At 40.4% G+C, this 23,228-nt stretch overlaps 1 protein-coding gene across 2 annotated transcripts in view; it reads right to left on the bottom strand.

Moving 5' to 3' along the window:
* The window catches only part of SLC7A3 (solute carrier family 7 member 3), a 63,525-nt gene that overhangs the window by 13,086 nt on the left and 27,211 nt on the right, over positions 1-23,228 (bottom strand). For both annotated transcript variants that reach the window (XM_072125575.1, XM_072125576.1), the window contains exons 2-7: positions 16,786-17,171; positions 10,228-10,386; positions 6,204-6,372; positions 5,317-5,429; positions 3,633-3,855; positions 1,776-1,915 (exon numbers count right to left, since the gene is read on the bottom strand). In XM_072125575.1, the coding sequence (XP_071981676.1) occupies positions 1,776-1,915; positions 3,633-3,855; positions 5,317-5,429; positions 6,204-6,372; positions 10,228-10,386; positions 16,786-17,171 (1,190 nt within the window). The remainder of the gene's footprint in view (positions 1-1,775; positions 1,916-3,632; positions 3,856-5,316; positions 5,430-6,203; positions 6,373-10,227; positions 10,387-16,785; positions 17,172-23,228) is intronic.

Below are 23,228 nucleotides of genomic sequence, written 5' to 3'. Positions count from 1 at the left end.
ATAAGATTGTATTATTGGGCTCTCCTCTCTAAAGGACTCTCCAGTGTAGTAAATAAAAAGGGAATCCCAAGTAAGGAACTCTATTAAGGCCATAGAACCTGACAAGGATCTGTATTGGAGAAACTTTTAAGAATCTTCTGGCTCCAAAGCCCCACCTAAGTGAACCCACGATTATGTAGGGCACTTTAACTTTCCAGGCATACCGTACTTTTTCAGTTTCTTGAATTATACATACAGTATAGGGAAACATGTGTTTTTAATCTTTATGTAAAGAGCTGTGCACCACGGAATAAGCAAGGTTGGCTTTCTTCTAAGTGGGATGTCGATTGTTGAGTAAAGGAGTGGTGTAGAAAGTATAAAAAAGGAGAAAAAAAAAAAATGGATGCACCAAGTGAAAAAGAAAAAAATGCATTTATGGTGCACAGAGAAGGAAAGCTGAAAATATTGGAAAGGAGTGTCTAAAATGCGCACTATATAATGCAGGTTTTAGAAGTCGTTACTCGGTAATGTCTATTTGTATATGTATTCCATGACTTCTAAATTACGCTGGAATATGATGGTACTATAATAAATTATATTTGTAATATAATATATGCATAGCCAGTCAATGTCTGAAGAGTAGAATGTGACATGATCTCCATTCTTTTCTCTCTCCTGTCTAGAATATACAATTGCATTTGCTCAGTTTCCTCTCTGAGAAGCAAAGGAAATACAGCATCTTCAGGGGCAGAAGCATATCACACCACGGATTCCTCCACTTAGATGTATGTAGAAAAGAAACAAGTCTCCGCATGAGTGTCCAACATGGCACATTTAGTCAGGTCGATGTAGTTGTGGTTATTCACAGAAAGAAAAGATGGTGTTGTACTAACTCCCCCTGGGATATTAGCATTTTCTAAAGTTTCCAAAACTTTTTAAAATCATCTTTGAAACCCACAATAATGTTGGAAGGAAAAAATCAGGCTTTCAATGAAGTCTAAAGTTATTGACCCACTGATTTATGCAAATTAATTTGTTGAATTGTTACATACCATTTTAAGCAGCTATAATGAGCAAGGACCCCATGGACACGACCATATAAAACTGACCGTATACACGGCCATATATACGGCCGGACTATGGCCACATGCATTCCAATGGGCAATACAGCCATCCATGTACATGGCCGTATTGTACACTGTACCGTACGTAAGCTGTATAAAAAAATATATATATTTCCTATTTTCCACCATATTTCCGTTTCGTACGGCCCATAGAACTTTGTGGGAACGTATAAAATATGGGCTAAATACGTGCTGCGGCTGTGCACATATATACGTGCAGTATCCAGAACCAGTGGGAGATGCAATCTGTCAGCCAGCCATCCATCATTTGCCAAACCACTGTATTATACGGTATGGATACTGTGCAATACGTTGATATATATATATAAGCAAGTCCCTATTAATGACCAGAATACAGCCATATATCCAGAACAGAAAAGAGCATATGGTCGTGTGCATGAGGCCGAAGAACAATCGACTCAAATGTTATTTTTTCATTCTCCAAACTTAACCTCATGACCTTAGTCAACATGGTAAAAAATAGCAAGCAAAAGGCTGCCATAAATTTACTGTAAAACCGTTTTTATTGTATTGTACTATAAAGGTAGTGTAGCCCTTTTAAGGTAGCGTGAATTGGCCACTTCTAAACCCTTTAAGTGAAAACACTGGTTAGCAGCTACACAAGAACATAATTCACAATATTTTTCTGACATATTTTGACTTGTATCTCACCTGACACAATACCAGAAACAATGGTTGCAATCAGTGGAGTCTTCGTTCTTTTATTGACACTAGCAAGAAACTTAAAGAGGAGTCCATCTTCAGCCATTGCATAGATAACACGTGGCATTGGAAACATTGAACCCAATAAACTGTAGAAGTGAGAGTAAATGTAAAATGTAACCTGGCACCTTTATATCCACACTTATTATGCTTCTGTATCTCCACCTAACAGATCTAGTAAAAGAGAACCTGCCTACTTTTACCCCTCTAAACTAGCAGCCCCTCAGGTAGGGCATGATATTTCCTTCTTAGAATTCCCCCCCCCTTTTACGTGAAATCGTTTACTTATGAAAAAAAATAAAATTTCTCCAAATACTTGCAGAAAACCATCGTATTTTGCAAGAGATGAGTCGGGCTCAGAGGCTGAAGGGCTAATCGCACTTTAGTTGCCTATATATTGAGCTCTGAAGCAGCTACAGCCACGTTTCTGGTATCAGATTAAGGCCTCATGTAGATGAATTTGAAATGTAGCAGCTTGCACACGTCCACATACTTCTACGGGCTCATGCCTATAGTTGTGCATTTTACTGCCCCAGTGCAGTCTTTTCCTATGGTCATCAGCACATGAGTGGAGCGGTCACGCAAATGCTATTCTGAGTGTCAACATTAAATGAATGGCGTAACTTAAAGTGGTAGCAGCCATAGCAACTGCTATGGGGTCTGCAGTGTCAGGGGGCCTCGGCTTCTTAAGTATTCTAGGTGTATTGCGGTGTGCATGCTGTATGTGGTATTGTGTCAGTGTATGTATTTGCTGTATGGGTACATATATGATATGCATAAGCTGTAGGTCTGTGTATATGGTCCTATATCTACATATATATTCTGTGTGTATAAACTGACTGAGATTTATCAAAAATAGTGCAAACTTCACTATCTGCAGTTTGCCTGTGTAGTGTGCAAGGTGTGACAGATTCATGAAATGTGTTGCACGATTGTTATGAATCTGCCGCTCCCTACAATGCTCTGGCAGAATGCACCAACTTCTTTTGGTACAACCTTTTTGGTCTCATGGTCTAACTGTTGCATCAGGTAAAGTGCAGCCACAAAACAAATGTGTTTGTGCCACAAACATGTCTGGGACACATTTTGTGCAAGCAGTTTGCACTAAGAAAAAAAAAAAACTGGTTCAATAAATCTGGGCCACTGTAAGTGATTATAACTCCCATTGTGAGTATACAACTCTGTATATTTTTTAAAAGGGGGAAGTGAAGCCTGATTCAGGAGTCTGCTAGGAGGCTCTGCCTCTCCTAGTTACACCCCTGATTAAATGCTCAGTCTGTTGGTGTATATAGTATACAGAATGCTAGGCTGTCAAATGTCTAATAAATTGATGACTAAGCTCTGAGGAATATGATATAAAATACAGACATGCATCTGTTTCATGAATGAGAGTCTGCACCTGTGAGAAGTGGAGTGTGAGAGTGTAGAGAAGTGGGCTGTGCATCACAGCTCTCTCCCAATAACACATTTGGAACTTCCCAAAGGCCCTTTAGATTCTTGAGCAACTATTTTCAGAGCTCTCAGAAGCAAGAGCACCTCTCCCCTGAAGTCACCTGCAAGATAGAAGTCAGGCGACCCAGACTCAAAAAAGGGAAGAGTGGCAATGGCATTGTCAGAACATTTATGGCATATCTTGCGAATATGCAATAAATGTTTCAATGGGAATTTCCCTTTCACAGCAAAGAAGAAGAAAAAAAAAAAAAAGCTTGTGTGCCCCTCTGCAACAAAATCTATGAGTTGTATATACCAATTGTATACCTAAAGGGGATTAACAGTTAACAGTTTTTCCAACTAAAGAAACTTTACCTTGTTGAAAGGGCACAGAGGGATCCAACAGACACAATGTAACGAGCAGGTTCCCAACCCACATGCCCAAATGCTGCTGGCAGAGGGCTATCTTTATTAAGTAGAAAGTAAGGCATCATAAGTGTTAGTGCAGCAGATACTCCAAAGTAAGCCACAAAGCAGACCAAGAGTGATACAATAATACCAATTGGGATAGAACGTTGAGGGTTCTTGGCTTCTTCACCTGGAGGAAAAAAGGGAAAAAAAAAAAAAGAAAAAGAAACACATTGTAGAAATAATACTGACCAAATGGGAAACATTACCAATTCTTTGTATTTCCACCTATAAGTCCTATTCCCAATAAAGTGACAGTACAAGCATTTAGACCACTAAACGCGGGGCATAGAGAGTTGGACTAGTTGGGTCCCTACTCTTGAGTCCATCATCTCGCACTCCAAGCCCTTTCTGTGGGCACCCAGGCCTTCACCCCAGCACAGAATTTGCTAGCTGTGACTAATGGCTTTCTCCTGCAGTCCAAGACAGCCATGGACATGCCATGCTAAAGCGACACCTCCTTGGCTGCCAGGACTACACAAGAAGCGAGAAGGTGTGGACAGAGATGGATTATCATTGGAGCTCCTGCTTTGGGTCCCCTAATTGTTTCTCTTCAGTGGAACCTGGAAGGAAGCTATAATTTCTTCATCTTCTTTCTGTTGCATTGGTTTCCTCAGGACGCCAATACGATTGAAACTTGTGATACAGTTGGGATCAATAGGTTACTGCTTAAATTGTCATGTTGGCACTTTGCAACATAAATGTAGGTTTTGGTTGTAGGTTGGGCACTCTGTCTCTAAAAGGTTCGCCATCACTAATCTAATGCAATAAAAATATGCAGTGTTCTGGGATCTTGTGGATTGATTGCACAATGTGACCTTTTAACGCCCACATTAGAAGTCATCTTAATAAAGATCTATAATCTTTTAAGGCACTTTAACGTCTTGTTTTCTGCAAGTCTTCAAGTGTTGGCCCTTTCCTCCACGCAGATCTCTTCTAGAGCAGTGATGTTTTTGGGATGTTGCGTGGCAACATGGACTTTCAACTCCTTCTAAAGGTTTTCTATGGGGTCAAGATGTGGAGACTGGCTAGGCCACTACTGGATCTTGAAATGCTTCTTATGAAGCCACTCCTTCATAGTCCTGGTGATGTGCTTGGGATCATTGGCATGCTGAAAGACCCTGCCATGATTAATCTTCAATGCCCTTACTGCTGATGGGAGGTTTTTACTCACTCTTACCAATTAATTCTTTCATGTACAGGGATAGGTTGTCCTGGTTCCTTTGCAGAGAAACAGCCGCCGCTTCACAGTAGAACAATGCAAAAATAAATAGCTATGCTTATATACAAAAAAACGGCATTGGAGCCGTAGTCATATCCTAAAAATGAATAGAGTTTCTATTCCTTCCAAAAATTCAAGACACAGAATAAAGACGTCACAAGCTGTAGTGTGATGGCACTGGTATGACCATACTGGACACTATCCATTTCTTCCTTTATATATGCTGCGCTTCCAAAACCATCTAAACCAGTAGGTGGTGGGGGTTGGAGAAACCCCAAATGAGCCCCCATAAAAAAAAAAAAAAAAAAAAAAAATCAAACAAGTCTCCATAATTCATAGACCACCGTCTATTATTGTATATTTACTAACCTGTAGTGGCTATGCAGTCAAATCCCACAAATGCATAAAAACATGCTGCAGCTCCAGCAGCAACTCCACTAAACCCAAACGGCGCAAAACCTCCGGAACCAAATTCACCGACACTGTAAACAGAGCAAGCAATGGTTAGAAGTTTTCTATCCATTATTTATTTAACCTTTTAAGCATATGCGAAAATGTTAATGAATATTTGAAAAATTATCTTCATATAATTTAATATTTAACTTGTACTGTATTGTTGAACTCTATGGGGCATATTTATTAACCTGCAAGGTTATTGCTAGGACTTGCAATGATTTAGTTCACTCTGCCAACTTCACGTCAGTGGGGCGTGAAGGGGCGCGGCTGGCATGGGGCGTTACTGACCCCGCGCCTGCGCACTCGCTGCAGCTGGTGAATTTTCACATGTAAAAAGTCACCGGCTGCGTTCATTTCTACCCCAGGGCAAATAAACGCTGTGCAGCACCCCACCGGATATATCAAGAGGCTTCAGCCTCTTGATGTAACGCGCGACAAAAAAAAAAAAAAAAAAAAAAAAAAAGCGCATTAGCGCCGGTGTATGACAAATATCCCCCTATAAGTTAACATTTCTTAGCGGTTAGCCATTTACAAAATAGTAGTGCAAAATAAAAATATTATTATTATATATCTCAATGCCCTAGACAATGGAAAAGTAAAAAAGTGGGCCCGACCTCACTTAATATAGGGGAATGTTTCCTTTTTTTTAATGTAAAAGACAAAAAGGAGGATGGGGTTCAATTGCTGTTAAACTTGCAGCCCCCTATAGATTTTCATTATGTACTAATCCCTGCAAGAAAATACAGGTCACTTTGCCCTGAAAAATAAATTTTTCTAGACGTCTAGGTAAATGGTCTCACCTGCCAGATGCATTAGATGTGAGATTATAATCTTCCAGTGTAAGATTCCAGTTTTTGAGATCACCTTTTAGAAAGCCAGACAGGATGACAAAGGCCAACACAAGAAGATTGACAGCGGTGAAAACCTTGTTAACCAGCGCTGACTCACTAACACCGACAGCCAATAACACTGAAGAAACAAAAGTTGTTTTGTAAACATCAGTTTCTCAAAAAATGGTTACAATTATTCATAGGGATAAACTACCACCTAGTGATTGTAATAGGTAAAAGGAATACAGATCCACTAGCAAAAAGGAGAAAAGATGCTGCAATGATTTTACAAAACCAGATTTATAAAAGGTCCTGGAATTTAATTGTATTGTAAAAAAAAATAAACAGGTTGATTTTCGACATCCTGTAGCTTTGAAATGAAAAATACTGAGTTTCAAAGTAATATAAAATGTTTTATATGTGAATACAATCAGATAGGTCAAAGAAAGTACAAAAAGCTGAAAGGAATAAGTGATCTGGAAGAAAGGAAGAAAGGAAGAGCAGATCTGTTCATTCATTCCATCGCATTTGGGTTCTGGTCAGTAAATCAACTAATTTATAAGCCATTCAAAAACATTTTTTTTTTAAAAAGCTGACCCGAAATTCACTGCACTGCATGCAGAATAGCCTTCATTGGCGTAATGAGCTCATTATTGTTCATTAATTTTTGCTGAAAAAGCACAAACAATTCTAATGGCAATTAACCATGTATAATGTGATGGGTCACTGCCACAAATAAATGATTAGAAAATGAATTACTGGAAGTTCTAACGAAACAAAAGTTTATCCCCAATTCAATTAATTCCTGTTATGTTCCTTGCCCTGGTCACTAGATAAGAATGTGACATACTGTATTAAAAAGAAAAAAAAAAGAATGAACATTAAAACTAATTATTACAGATAAAAAGGAGATGTATAATGAGATTCCCATGCTTTTTACACTGGGAATGAACAGGTTGTATGTGTAGATTACGGTGGAATGAACATCATGTACAGAACTCCCTGAGTAACATAAATGAGGAATTTATAGGTTATATGTATAGAGTATAGTGCTATGGACTTTTATTATACATATTCAGCTGTGTGCAGAATTCCTTGCACATCCCAGATAGGAAATGAAGAGGTTGTATGTATAGATTACATTATTATTACATATATTCTGCAGTGTGCAGAATTTCCAGATGCACCAGAGATGGGGAAAGAACATATTCTATATGAAGATTACACTGCAATGAACATAAGTATACATCCGTAGATGTGTACAGAATTTCATGTGCATCCTACAAGTTAGAATTTAAATTTTCTGAATAATCTACACTTATAACCTGTTCTTCCCTTATCTAGGATGCTGAGGGAATTGTCTACAAAGCTGAAAAGGTGTTTATTCCACCATAATCTACACAACTAATCTGTGTATTCCCCTTATATGATGCTCAGGGAACCCTGCAAGCATCTGGATAGGTCTAATATACATTCATTCCACTGTAATTTACATAGATAACCTGTGCATTACACATTTAAAATGCTCAGGGAATTCTGTACACAGACGCATGTGTTATACATGTTCATTCCCCCATAATCTACACATACAAACTTTTTATTCCCTATGTATGATGTTCAGAAAATTCTGTTCACTGTTGAATGTGTTATGTTACCATACCCTATAGATTTAACCAGTTCAATCCTTATCTAGGTTGCTCATGGAATTCTGCACACAGCTGTATATGTGTAATACATGTTCCTTCCACCATAATCTACCAATACAACTTGATCATTCCCAACAAGGGTGCTCAGGGAATTATGTACAAAGTTTTACATGAGTTATCCATGTTCATTCCTTTATAATCTATATATGAAACCAGTTTATTCCTCTTCTTGGATGCACCAGGAAACCTGTACAGGGCTAAATAATTGTAATATATATTGATTCCACAGTAATCTACACATACAACCATTACATTCCCCATCTAGAATGTTAAGGGAATTCTGTACACCTAAATATGTGTCATATAGACTGCTACAGAAGAGGAGGTGCCAGGAAACACTGGGGAACACCTGCCTAGTCTCTGGTGTTAAAGGGGTTATCAGAGTTTAAGAAATAATTTAGGGTCAGGCTGGGGTGGCGATGCTGACATTTTTTGTGCTGAAAAACTCTGCTTATACAAGAGTATATACTGTGCCAACATACAGAGGTCCTTCTGTAAATCAGGTGTTCGTCTGTAGGGGGCTGTCTGTATATTTATTCCACCATATTCCCCATCTAGGATGTACTCGAAATTCTTTGTGTAATATGTATTCATTCCACCTGTTTGTTCCTTATCTAGGATGCTTAGGGAATTCTGAACACAGATGTAAATGTGTTACCAATTTAATCTACCCATACATCCTGTTCATTCCCCATTACGAATGTACAGGAAATTATGTACACAGCCAAATATGTGTAATGTATGTTCAATTTCACCATAATTTACACATATTTCACCAATATACAACCTGTTCATTCCTCATCTATGATGCTCAGAAAATTCTGTACACAGCTCTACATGTGTAGTTTGTGCCCATTCAAGTATTATCTACACATACAACTTGTTCATTGCCCATTTAGGAAGTATGGGAATCCCCATTGATGTCAATGCCCCAATATTGACAGTGACCTCACCGCGTCAATATTTAAATGGGTATTCCAGGAATCAGCATAATTCATATACAAATGGGTACTCAAAATATAAGCAAATATGTATTTAGTTATTTAAAATTTTGCTCCCGTTAGCAGAAAAATGCTTATGACATACACTGCGATGGAAAATTAAAATGCTACTGGCCTTTTAATCAGTCCGTTAATTTCCTCCGCACGGTCCGTTGTGGAGCAGACACCGGACAGAAGATGGCCGCTGGTCACATGTCCACATCACATGTCCTGCACCTGCCTGGGGAGGTCATGTGATCAGCACTATGTTTGTCTGTAGTCAGTTGGTTGCACTGCATCTAGTATGGCCAGTGTTGTGGTGATGGCAGTTACACATCATTACTATGGTAACAGAGCAAGAAAGTCTGTCATATCATCACTGGGAGCAGAGCCTAAGATGGAGGAGGAGTTACTGAGAACTAAAGGATCATGGAACTTGTAGTTTCCAGTGGCAGCCATCTTAATGATAACTCCACCTACCTTAGAGGCCATAAATTTTGTAAATCATAAAATCAAACTATTTAAGCTCGGTTTTGTGACTAATGACATTGAGTATTGTTGTATTCATTTATTTATATCATCATGGGTTTTTGTGTCAAACCTTCATATTCCAGGAATACCCTTTTAATACAGTCATTATGAAGTGCACAAAAAAACAAACCCTCACACAGCGTTTTCCATGAAAAAAAAAAAAAAAAAGATATGGATTTTTGAAAGGGGGGGGGGGGGGGGGTTTGGAGTGAAAAATGGAAACGTAAAAACGAAAAAGGGCGAATTCGGTAAGGGGTTAACTCCTGGACAACTCCTAACTTGACCATATGCATTAGACAAATGGTATACATTTTGAATGAATCCCATTCAAAATATAGGGGGGTGGGGTATCCCTACTGTTCCCAACTTCAGATAATGGTAAGACATACAAGATTTTAAACTTTCATTAACAAATGTATGCTTGGCTTATAGGTGAATTGGGAATGGGTGGGGAAAATAATAGCAGTTCGCTAAATTGCTGGTATAACCTACCTTCAATTTGCTCAAGTCAGTGGGGATACATCTGTGTCACATGAGCACTGGATAATGGCTCTACCTGCACACATGATGATAAGCTGAGAAATCATGGGATTGGAAGCTTAGTAAAGTGCAAACAATATAAGGAACTCAAGCTGACCACTCTAACAGAAAAGGACACTGGATTATAGGGAAGGCACGCATATAAAATGTCAAAAAATTTAAAGCAATTATGGATATAACAGAATGCAATAAATTTTGCTTTCATGCATTCTATATCACATATGCATTAGTACCTACCTGTCAGCAGAAGGACAAGTAAAAGAGCAAAGAAATCTGGGTATTCTGCCAGGACATTTTCCACTTTTATGTTTACTCTCTCTATGAAGAAATTTTTAATATGATTGCCAATGATATCATCAAAATTGGAGCTCCAAGCTCTTGCTACACTGGCAGTACCTGAGGTGGAAAAATAAGAAAAATTTACAGTTTGAAACATAATTTACTGTTTGTAATTTTTCATGAACTCAATGGCATTAAAATGGGGCTAAAATGCAAAAAGGTTCAGCAAATTACTTTGCATAACTATATTTTTAACTACCGTATTTTTCGGACTATAAGACGCTTCTTACTATAGGACGCACCCCAGATTTAGGCTTCCAAAAAAAAAAGAAAAAAATATTTTTTACACCAATTAAAATATCCCTGTTGACACACACACACACACACACACAGCTCACAGCTCACCTACACACACACACACACACCTCACCTACACACACACACACACACACCTCACCTACACACACACACACACCTCACCTACACACACACACACACACACACACAGCTCACCTACACACACACACACACACACACACACAGCTCACCTACAAACACACACACACACAGCTCACCTACACACACACACACACACACCTCACCTACACACACACACACACACACACACAGCTCACAGCTCACCTACACACACACACACACACACACACACACACAGCTCACCTACACACACACACACACACACACCTCACCCACACACCTCACCTACACACACACACACACACCTCACCTACACACACACACACACACCTCACCTACACAGCTCACCTACACACACACACAGCTCACCTCACCTACACACACACACACACACACACACACACAGCTCACAGCTCACCTACACACACACACACACACACAGCTCACAGCTCACCTACACACACACACAGCTCACCTACACACACAGCTCACCTACACACACACACACACACAGCTCACCTACACACACACAGCTCACCTACACACACACAGCTCACCTACACACACACAGCTCACCTACACACACACAGCTCACCTACACACACAGCTCACCTACACACACACACAGCTCACCTACACACACACACACACACACACACACACAGCTCACCTACACACACACACAGCTCACCTACACACACACACAGCTCACCTACACACACACACAGCTCACCTACACACACACACACACACACACACCCACCTCACCTACACACACACACACACACACACACACACCCACCTCACCTACACACACACACACACACACACCCACCTCACCTACACACACACCTCACCTACACACACCTCACCTACACACACACACACACACACCTCACCTACGCTCACCTACACACACACACAGCTCACCTACACACACACACACAGCTCACCTACACACACACACACAGCTCACCTACACACACACACACAGCTCACCTACACACACACACACAGCTCACCTACACACACACACACAGCTCACCTACACACACACACACAGCTCACCTACACACACACACACAGCTCACCTACACACACACACACAGCTCACCTACACACACACACACAGCTCACCTACACACACACACACAGCTCACCTACACACACACACAGCTCACCTACACACACACACACACACCTCACCTACACACACACACACACACACACACACACACCTCACCTACACACACACACACACACCTCACCTACACACACACACACACACACCTCACCTACACACACACACACACACCTCACCTACACACACACACACACACACACCTCACCTACACACACACACACACACACCTCACCTACACACACACACACACACACACCTCACCTACACACACACACACACAGCTCACCTACACACACACACTCACAGCTCACAGCTCACCTACACACACACACACACAGCTCACCCACACACACACACACACACTCACAGCTCACAGCTCACCTACCTCACCCACACACACACACACACACACACATACCTCACCTACACACACACACACACACACACCTCACCTACACACACACACACACACCTCACCTACACACACACACACACACACACACCTCACCTACACACACACACACACACCTCACCTACACACACACACACACACCTCACCTACACACACACACACACACACACACACACCTCACCTACACACACACACACACCTCACCTACACACACACACACACACACACCCCTCACCTACACACACACACACACAGCTCACCTACACACACACACTCACAGCTCACAGCTCACCTACACACACACACACACACAGCTCACCCACACACACACACACACAGCTCACAGCTCACCTACACACACACACACAGCTCACCTACACACACACAGCTCACCTACACACACACACACAGCTCACCTACACACACACACACACACAGCTCACCTACACACACACACACACACACACACAGCTCACCTACACACACACACACACAGCTCACCTACACACACACACACACACAGCTCACCTACACACACACACACACACAGCTCACCTACACACACACACACACACACACACACACACACACACACACAGCTCACCTACACACACACACACACACACACACACACACACACACACACACACACACACACAGCTCACAGCTCACCTACAAACACACACACACACACAGCTCACCTACACACACACACACACACACACCTCACCTACACACACACACACACACACACACACACACAGCTCACAGCTCACCTACACACACACACACACACACACACACACAGCTCACCTACACACACACACACACAGCTCACCTACACACACACACACACACAGCTCACAGCTCACAGCTCACCTACAAACACACACACACACAGCTCACCTACACACACACACACACACACAGCTCACAGCTCACCTACACACACACACACACAGCTCACCTACACACACACACACACACACACACAGCTCACCTACACACACACACACACACAGCTCACCTACACACACACACACACACACACACACACACAGCTCACCTACACACACACACACACACACACAGCTCACCTACACACACACACACACACACACACAGCTCACCTACACACACACACACACACACACACACACAGCTCACCTACACACACACACACACACACAGCTCACCTACACACACAGCTCACCTACACACACACACACACACACACAGCTCACCTACACACACACACACACACACAGCTCACCTACACACACACACACACACAGCTCACCTACACACACACACACACACACACACACACAGCTCACCTACACACACACACAGCTCACCTACACACACACACAGCTCACCTACACACACACACACACACACACAGCTCACCTACACACACACAGCTCACCTACACACACACACACACACACACACACACACAGCTCACCTACACACACACACACACAGCTCACCTACACACACAGCTCACCTACACACACACAGCTCACCTACACACACACACACACACACAGCTCACCTACACACACACACACACACACAGCTCACCTACACACACACAGCTCACCTACACACACACACAGCTCTAAATTTTGGCATTTAGCCTATTTAGGAATTTAGGATGCGGTCCCATTTTTCAAATCTGCCCTGTGTCGCTATAAGTGCTTATATCTTTGGAATCCTATAAGATATCCAGGGTATTTTGAGATAGTTTAAAAATTTTAAAAAGTTTTACATCCTCTACTTTTGATGCAGATAGTCATAGCTCCCAAACAAATTCATAACTTACATTTCTCAAATGTCTGCTTTATGTTGGCATGGTTTTTTAAGATTCCACATATTTTGCCAGAATGTTATGAGGCTCAGAATTTGGGTGCCATTTTTCACACTTTTTAGAAAATCAGTAAAACCCATATTTAGATGGACCTGCTCAACTTTTAATTGACCGTGAGAGGCCTAAATAATAGCTACACTCTTAAATGACCCCATTATGGAAACTACACCCTTCAATGTATGAAAAAGAACTTTGGAGAAGTTTGTTAACCCTTTAGGTTTTTTTTTTTAGGGGTTAAAACAAAACGGAAGTGCAGTCTACTAATTGTAATATTTTTTTGACAATACACAAATTTTAGTGAGATTTTATTAACCCTTTGTTGGTGGAGGAAATGAAAATAGTAAATTTTTTGGAAGATTTTTTGTACCATAAAAATAGTATATTATTTGTATTCTATGGGTCGCCACCATTAAAATACCTCATTTATATAGATTTTATTTTTTTCCAAATTTTACTGAATAAAAAGTACCGTATATACTCGTGTATAAGCCGAGATTTTCAGCACAAAAAATCTGCTGAAAAACCTCACCTCGGCTTATACACGAGTCAACAAAAAAAAAAAAAAAAAAAAGAGAGTCAAAAAAATAATAATACTCACCCTCCGGTGTCCGGATCCTCGGCGGCAGCTGCCGATTCTCGGCAGCGGCTCCGCTCCTCTCTTCTTTCTTCACTGGCGGCTCCCGGTCTCTTCGCTTACTTCGCTAGCCGGCAGTCGCGTCCCTGCGATCTGCCGACGGGCGCACACTAAGATGCGGTGCTGTCGCCGCTGATGACGTCGGCGGCGACACTGCCGCATCATAGTGTGCGCCCGTAAGCAAAGAGACCGGGAGCCGCCAGTGAAGAAAGAAGAGAGGAGCTGCCACCGAGGTTCGGAAGCCGCCTCCAGGACCGGGAGCCACCGCGAGCATCAAAGGTGAGTATCGTCAGAGGGTGAGTATTAAGTTTGCTTTTTTTATTCACTTGGCATACTGGGGGCAGGCTGGCTGTATACTACCTGGGGGCAGGCTGGCTGTATACTACCTGGGGGCAGGCTGGCTGTATACTACCTGGGGGCAGGCTGGCTGTATACTACCTGGGGGCAGGCTGGCTGTATACTACCTGGGGGCAGGCTGGCTGTATACTACCTGGGGGCAGGCTGGCTGTATACTACCTGGGGGCAGGCTGGCTGTATACTACACCCTCGGCTTATACTCGAGTCAATTGGTTTTTCCAGTTTTGGGTGGTAAAATTAGGGGTCTCGGCTTATACTCAGGTCGGCTTATATTCGAGTATATACGGTAATTTGGCAAAAATGTTAATTTTAGCATCACCGTCTTTTCATATGCATAACTTTTATTTTTCGGCTGAAAAATCTGGTTAAGGGCTTAATTTTTTTGCAAGATGCGTTGTTCATTTTAGATTGCGTGACTTTTAGCATATTTTATTTATTAATTAAAATAAAACCTTTTCATACATCTTCATACTTTTATTATTCTTATACTTTAAATACTTTTAAACTTTTTAGCTGACGAATCTGGTGAAGGGCTTATTTTTTGCGAGAAGAGTTCTTTTTAGTGGTCTTATTTTAGAGTGCGTAATATTTTTTAAATCACTTTTTAGAACATTTTTTTTTTAAATTATTAAAAATTATTTTTTTTCTGAACCTCTTGTTACAGAGGTAGCAATACCAAAATATGTGTTTTTTTTGTGCATTTGTGTTTTTATACGCTATTAAGTGTATTTATGGGAAAGTGACATTTTTATGTATTTATTTTTTATTCTTATGTTTAAACTTGAGTGTTTTTAACTTTTATTACTTATACAAACTTGAACCAGCGATGCTCTGATGGCTGGTTCAAGTCCAATAAACTGCTCTACAGTACTTATTCATTCAGTACTGTTCCGGAAGGGGTCTGACTGCTCTGGAAATCTTTCGAACCCCCGGGGCATTGGCAGACCTTAAGGCTGCCCAGAAGAGGATGATCGGATCCCTTCGGTAAGCGGCACGGGGGATCCAATCCATGGGGGTGGGTGACCCTTACACGCCGCAGTGTGTAAGGGGTTAACACTCGCCATCGGAGCCTACTCCGATCTTGGGTGTTACATTGCGGTGTCAGCAGTAATAGACAGCTGACAGCCGCTGCCCCTGGTGCCAGCTGCATTCGTGAGCCAGTAACAGAAGCGGGATGTTATAGAACGTCCCGATGCGGGAAGTATCTACCTACTATAACATGGTGCGCGTAGGGTTAAAACTATACTAAATTGTACCTTTTCTTGTTTTCATACTGTGTAAAATAAACATGGAGCTTTGTGATCGTTTATTTTGTTAAGGAGGAGTTGTATTTTATTTGGTACTGCTACATCCGACTTATTGATCAACTTTTACATTTTACTTTATTTTTTTCTATCAAGGTGATTGGATATAAAGAAACAACAAAAAATCCCCAGCATTGTTTGTGTTAATGTTATACTTATACAAGAGCTGCAAGTTTTTCAAGCCATGCATGTGTGAATATACACAATATAATTATTGGGGCAGAGGTATTGCTTGAGCTTTTATTTTAGACCTAATACAAAGGATTGTGACACAGCTCCAGTAACAATCACAATGCCATTTATACTAATAAAATAAGAGACACTATATTTTGCAAACTTTGGAGTGTAACTTACCCAAAACATACGAAAGTATTAAATTCCATCCAGTTGTGAATGCCCAGATCTCTCCAACGGTAACATAGCTGTAAAGATAGGCAGAGCCAGTCTTGGGTACCCTTGCACCAAACTCTGCATAGCAAAGACCAGCAAGCACAGAAGACAAGGCAGCAGCAAGGAAACAGAGGACAATTGAGGGTCCAGCTTTCTCTTTTGCAAATTCACCAGCAAGAACATAAACACCAGCACCCAGTGTACTTCCGACTCCCAGTGCAATAAGATCTAATGTGGTCAGGCAGCGAGCAAAAGAGGACTGTTCATTGCTGAGGTCCAGGTCTCTCCTGCGGATCAGTTTCTTTCCAAATGATGACAACACTCCACAATTCATCTTGCTGTTGTAATACCTTTAAAGGCAGAATAATTCAGTTAGCAATAAGACAAAAGCAACAATTAAATCAGCTCTGCATTTGCATACATGCATAAGGCCCCAACACCCATCTGAACCACCAGAGGACATATTTACACATCCAATTTATTTCTCAGGATGCTGGTTGCGATTTTCAAGGGCAGCATGTTGACCCTCCATTTCATTTCAGATATTTTCCACCGATTCGTGAAAACATTTTTAGAAACTGTCCTATTTACGAGTTTGCTCATCATGGACAACAATAGAGGTCTAGAAGACGGCACTCAGCACAATCCTCCCTCCCAATATACACTTAACAAAAATGTATAAAAAGTATATACAAATGGTGTGTTAGTGGAGGTGCTATCAATAATGTGCAGGGGTCCGACCGGTACCAAACAAATAGACAACCATAAAATAAATACCAAGCACTAACTCGCACTACACCAGACACATGATGCAAATCTGGAACAGATATTTATTGTTTTAAAAGAATTAAAAAGTCAATAGTGACCTGATAACAACTAATTGCCTTATTTAGCTTTGTGGCTATAGATTCTGACATAAGCTGTATTTGATAGGTAACAGAACGACACAATATAAATACATGAATGTACCTGAATTCACCTATAGGCAAACAACATTTTATATAAAACAAAATAACACTTCATATAAAACATAAAATGAGATCTGTGTAGACAATATAAATAGGATCACAGGTGGGCTATAATGAAAGGTGGCACTGTAGGGCACTAGTGCTGACCTTTTCAGGGGAAAAAAAAAAAAAAAAGTTAAAGATACTTAATTACTGAATTTTTATTAAAAAAAAAAAAGTGTGGAATATAGTAGAGCGATATATGAATGTCCTTCACTTGCAATGTGGTGAATTGTTGTAGAGATCTTCATAGGCAAAAGAATAACTTGAGTTGACTGATATATAGTGGCCTTAGTCTGTGCATCAAGCATTTGTTTGTACGTCTTAAAGTTTATACAACTCACTTCTGCTGGCCACAGTCAATATTGTTATGTCATGAGGCATTGGATATAGCATAATCTCCTCTATAAATGTAAAGACTCATGGTTCTTGACATGCGGCACAATCCGGACTCGTTTTTTCTGTTTTCTGATCCAATTCTGTTAATCTCTTGTGTGGTTCTGGGATCATGGAACACAATATATACAGGCTGTGAGAAGCCCTAGTAGTTTCATTGCTTCTCTGAGCAAGTTTGTCTGCTTTGGAATGTCCCTCAGAGTCATGCGTTTCAGTGTTTTTTCTTCTGAGAGGAGTGAATACTGACGTACCAAGTCCTGCAGAATACCCAAGAATTTCAGTCTGGTGCTGGGTTGAAGATTTGACTTTTAGAAGTTTATGAGCATTCCCAGATAATCCAGGATTTCTATAGTTGTCTCTCTGTACTATCAAACTCTTCCAAGCTGGCTACCAGGAGATGGTCGTCTAAGTAAGGAATTAACAGGATGTTTTTTAATCTTAACATTGCCAATACCTCCGCCATCACTTTGGTGAATAGTCCGAGCGCTGAGGAGATCCCGAATTGTAGAACTCTGAATTGATAATGCATTACCCTGTTTACTGGAGATAAGACCGCAAATCACAGGTATTTTTGAGAGTTGGAGTGGATTGGGATGTGGTAATACGCATCTGCGGTCTATGGTGCAAAGAGCTGCATTTTGAGGGATTAAAGGCGTTGTCCATTTTAGACAATCCATCTTGAACTTTTTGTACTTGAGGTGCCTCTTCAGGTTTTTAAAAATTATGATCATCCTGTAGGACCCTGGCTTTTGGATTAGGAAGAGGATGAGGTGGTACAGGAGAGATTACTTGCTAGGTTAGGCGAGTTTTTTGGCTAGGAGAGTTTTTACTTCTTCCCACGTTAGATGATGTTGTGGTAATGAGATTTGTTGTCACAAATGACTGAGGAGGTAATGTTCAACAAGAAACTTGTATCCTACTACTCCCAGAATCCAGGCATTTTTTTTATCTACCATTCCATTGGGAGAAAAAAAACAAAAACAAAAAGAGAGAGAGACAGAGTCTGGCTGGCGGTGAAACCTCTATCCCCTTTTAGGTTACTCCACTGTCCCCGTTTACCTTTCCTGGGATAGATTTCCATCCTACCGAGGTTATCACGAAAAGGACAGTCTCCTCCAAGTCTTTGGTTCTTTTTATCAGGCGCTTTCTCCAGGATAGTGTCTAGCTCCAGATCAAAAAGAAAATCACATGTGAAGGGTACAGTCATGGCCATAAGTTTTGAGAATAATACAAATGTTCATTTTTACAAAGTCTACTGTACCAGGTTGTATAATGGCAATTTGCATATACTCCAGAATGTTATAAATAGTGATCAGCTTAACAGCAATTAATTGCAAAGTCAATATTTGCCTAGAAAATGAACTCCCCCCCCCCCCCCCCAAAAAAAACACATTTCAACTTCATTGCAGGCCTGCCTTAAAAGGAGCAGCTAACATCGTTTCAGTGATTGCTCCATTAACACAGGTGTGGGTGTTGATGAGGACAGGGCTGGAGATCAATCTGTCATGATTGAGTAAGAATCACACCACTGGGCACTTTAAAAGGAGGCTGGTGCTTCGCATCATTGTTTCTGTTCTGTTAACCATGGTTATCTCTAAAGAAACACGTGCAGTCATCATTGCACTGCACCAAACTGACGTAACAGGGGAGAGTATTGCAGCTAGAAAGATTGCACCTAAGTCAACAGTCTATCGCATCATCAAGGAATTCAAGGAAAGGGGTCCCAATGTTGCCAAAAAGGCTCCAGGGTGCTCAAGAAGGACCAGCAGTGCAGAGCTTGCTCAGGAATGACAGCAGACAGGTGTGAGTGCATCTGCATGCACTGTGAGACTTTCGGAGCAAGGCCCGGTGTCAAGGAGGGCAGTAAAGAAGCCACTTCTCTCCAGAAAAAAAAAACCATCAGGGACAGACATTCTTCAAAAGGTACCGGGAGTGGACTGCCGAGGACTGGGGTAAAGTTTTCTCTGATGAATCCCCTTTCCGATTGTTTGGAACATCTGGAAAACAGCTTGTTCAGAGAAGACAAGGTGAGCGATACCACCAGTCTTGTCTCATGCCAACTGTAAAGCATCCTGCAACCATTCATATGTGTCGTGGCTTCTCAGCCAAGGGAATCGGCTCTCTCACAGTCCCGCCTAAAAACACACCCATGAATAAAGAATGGTACCAAATGAAGGTGATAGCCGACTTCAGGAGAGGAAGAGACTTGTAGCTTTTCTTTTGGAGCCCCACTAATGATATGGTTTTTTAGACTATTTAACCAGCAGATCATCGTTCTGGCGACTGAAATGGTTGTGACAGTCTCTTTCAGATTCAACATTGTGGACTCCCATGTCTTTTTTAGGACACCGTCTGACTTCTGGTTTATAGGGTCTTTCAGCTGGGTCGCATTCTCGAAGGGAAGGTCACTTTGGTGACCTGAACATCAACCTTTGGAATGGAGTCCCAGATTTTTGATTTTTCCATTTCAAAGAGGAGTCCGTTCCTAAATTCTCTGGCTTCTTTCATTTTTTCACAAATAAGGTCCTCTAAGACACTATTGAATAGAAAAACTCTTTTTCTTGGATCTTAGACACCCAAAAAGGTAAATCTTGCAGATTTTGTTTCCACAGGATCCTGAATATCCAATATCTCTCTAACCGCCTTGAGTAGTGTGTCTAAATTGTCTAGAGAAAAGGAATCTAGATTCAGACTTTTTCTGACTCTCTAGGATCTGTTCATCCTCATCAGCAAGATCCTGATCTGAATTTATTGCCTGAGTGGATTCAGGGCTTTAGAATTTCTTTGGAAGAGGACTTTCTGGAAAGGGGGATGCTACCGTACTCTTTACTTTATGGATAAGCCAAGATCCATGTTTCAGTCTGAAGGATGTTTTTTCTTCACGCATAATATCAACACAGTCCTTGCATACTGGTATTTTATAAGAGTCAGGCAGTTTATTAAAACACATGTTGCATCTTCAGGATTGAGAGGTCTTAGGTTTAGACTAGTACTTTTTTCACCTAGGAGTGAGAAAATCTATAGTTTAGAAGAAGGGGTAGAAGAAGAGGGGTAATCCTCCAGGTGGGCCATCATGTAAAACATTTTTTGTGGCTTTTGTTTTGTGACACATATGGGTAGTTAAAATCTGTTAAGAGTTTTTTTTAATTGTAAGTATTTTTGGAGGTTAAAGTTAAAAAAAAAAAAAAAAAATGGGTTAAAACTTTTATAATGTGTATATACAGACATAAATCCAAAATGACCATTAGAAAAGAATTCCTTAGTATGTGACTGTAGTTTTGAAAGAATAGGTATAGTCTCACGCAAACGAGGCAATTATGGCAGTATTTTCTAATGTTTAATCATCAAGGATTTATAATGTGTATTTTCCTAACCATTACAACAAGAATCCTTAGAAGAAATACTCAATTTCTCACTAGTTTATGACAACTATGAAAGATCAATGGTATTATCGAGTGTAAGGATCACAGAATATAAATTACATGTCAGACATTGCTACAGACCCAATCAATACAGTTTAAAAATAATTACTCTTCACCACTGTGGCAGATGGAGATCAATAGACTGATATAAAACACACAATACTGACTTTACTTCAATGCTGCCAGAGTTTGCGATCACACATTATAATAGTGGGTAGTCACACCATCCTCCCTAACCTCCTCAATGTGTTATTAAAAAATGTTCATATGAAATACTGAAGAAAGGACAAAGCTCAAAGCTGCCAGCTGAACAGGTATTTTTCAGTAAAGACTTATACAGTAATACATAACGTTGAGGATTAGCTTTGTTAGATACAAGTATATGTGCTATAACAGAACGAGGCAGAGTGAGTGACAGAGTTAAGCAGTTGATGCTTTATTAACCCCTTAACGCTGAAGCCACTTTTCACCTTTCTGACACGGCCCATTTTTTTCAAGTCTGCCCTGTGTCATTATAAATGGTTATAACTTTGGAACGCTTTAACATATCCAAGTGATTTTAAAATTGTTTTCTTGTGAAACATTGTACTTCAGGTTAGTTGAAAAATTTTGGTGGTATGTTTTGCATTTATTTATGAGAAAATCAGATATTTGGTGAAAATTTGAAAAATTCTTGATTTTCGAACTTCAAAATGTTCTACTTTTTCCATACATAGTCATAACCGCAAAAATACTTAATAACTAACATTCACTAAATGTCTACTTTATGTGGACATGGTTTTTTATGCATACTCTTATTTTTGTAGGATGTTATGGGCCTTTGAACGTTAGGTGCTGCTATTGAGGGACCTGCTCAGGTTTCAAATCACTTTGAGAGGCCTAAATAAAAGTAAACCCCATAAATTACCGCATTATAGAAACTACACCCCTCAATGTAAATAAAACAACTTTTATGAAGTTTGTTAACCCTTAAATTGTTTTACAGGGGTTAAAACAAAATCTGATGCAATTTTGAAAGGGAAATTATTTTGGCTAAATGAATGTGTTTTTCAAAAAATGTACAAATTTTCAGTGGATAAAATACCAAAACGCTCCACAAAATTTGATACCCAATCCCTCCCGCGTATAATAATACCCCATATGTGGTGGTAACCTGCTGTATGGGCACACTCCAGGGCATCGAAGGGAAGCTGTGCCATACAGAGCAGATTATGCATTGTCACTTTTTATTGGCTATACAATCTTTATTTTTTTGGCAATTTGGACATACAAGGGCTTATTTTTTGCGACATGAGATGCACTTTACAAATACTTCATTTTCGTGGGTCATTAGCTTATTGATGAGATTTTATTAACTCTTGAATGTATGGGTGAAAAGAAAATTGTCAATTTTGGTTTAGTTTCTTTTTGTATATTTTGGGGGTCGTACACCGTACACTAAAAATATTATATTATTTTCATTCTATAGATCACTACGATTACGGTGATACCTCATTTATATCGTTTTTAATTTATTTTTACAATTTTACAGGATAAAAACTAATATACAGGAAATCTCATTTGTTTTTGCATCGCCATTTTT

The sequence above is a fragment of the Engystomops pustulosus genome, chromosome 9 (genome assembly GCF_040894005.1).
Source record: "Engystomops pustulosus chromosome 9, aEngPut4.maternal, whole genome shotgun sequence".
Classification (NCBI taxonomy): domain Eukaryota; kingdom Metazoa; phylum Chordata; class Amphibia; order Anura; family Leptodactylidae; genus Engystomops; species Engystomops pustulosus.
The sequence above is the reverse complement of the archived record's forward strand: the minus strand, read 5'-3'. Positions and strand labels throughout refer to the sequence as shown.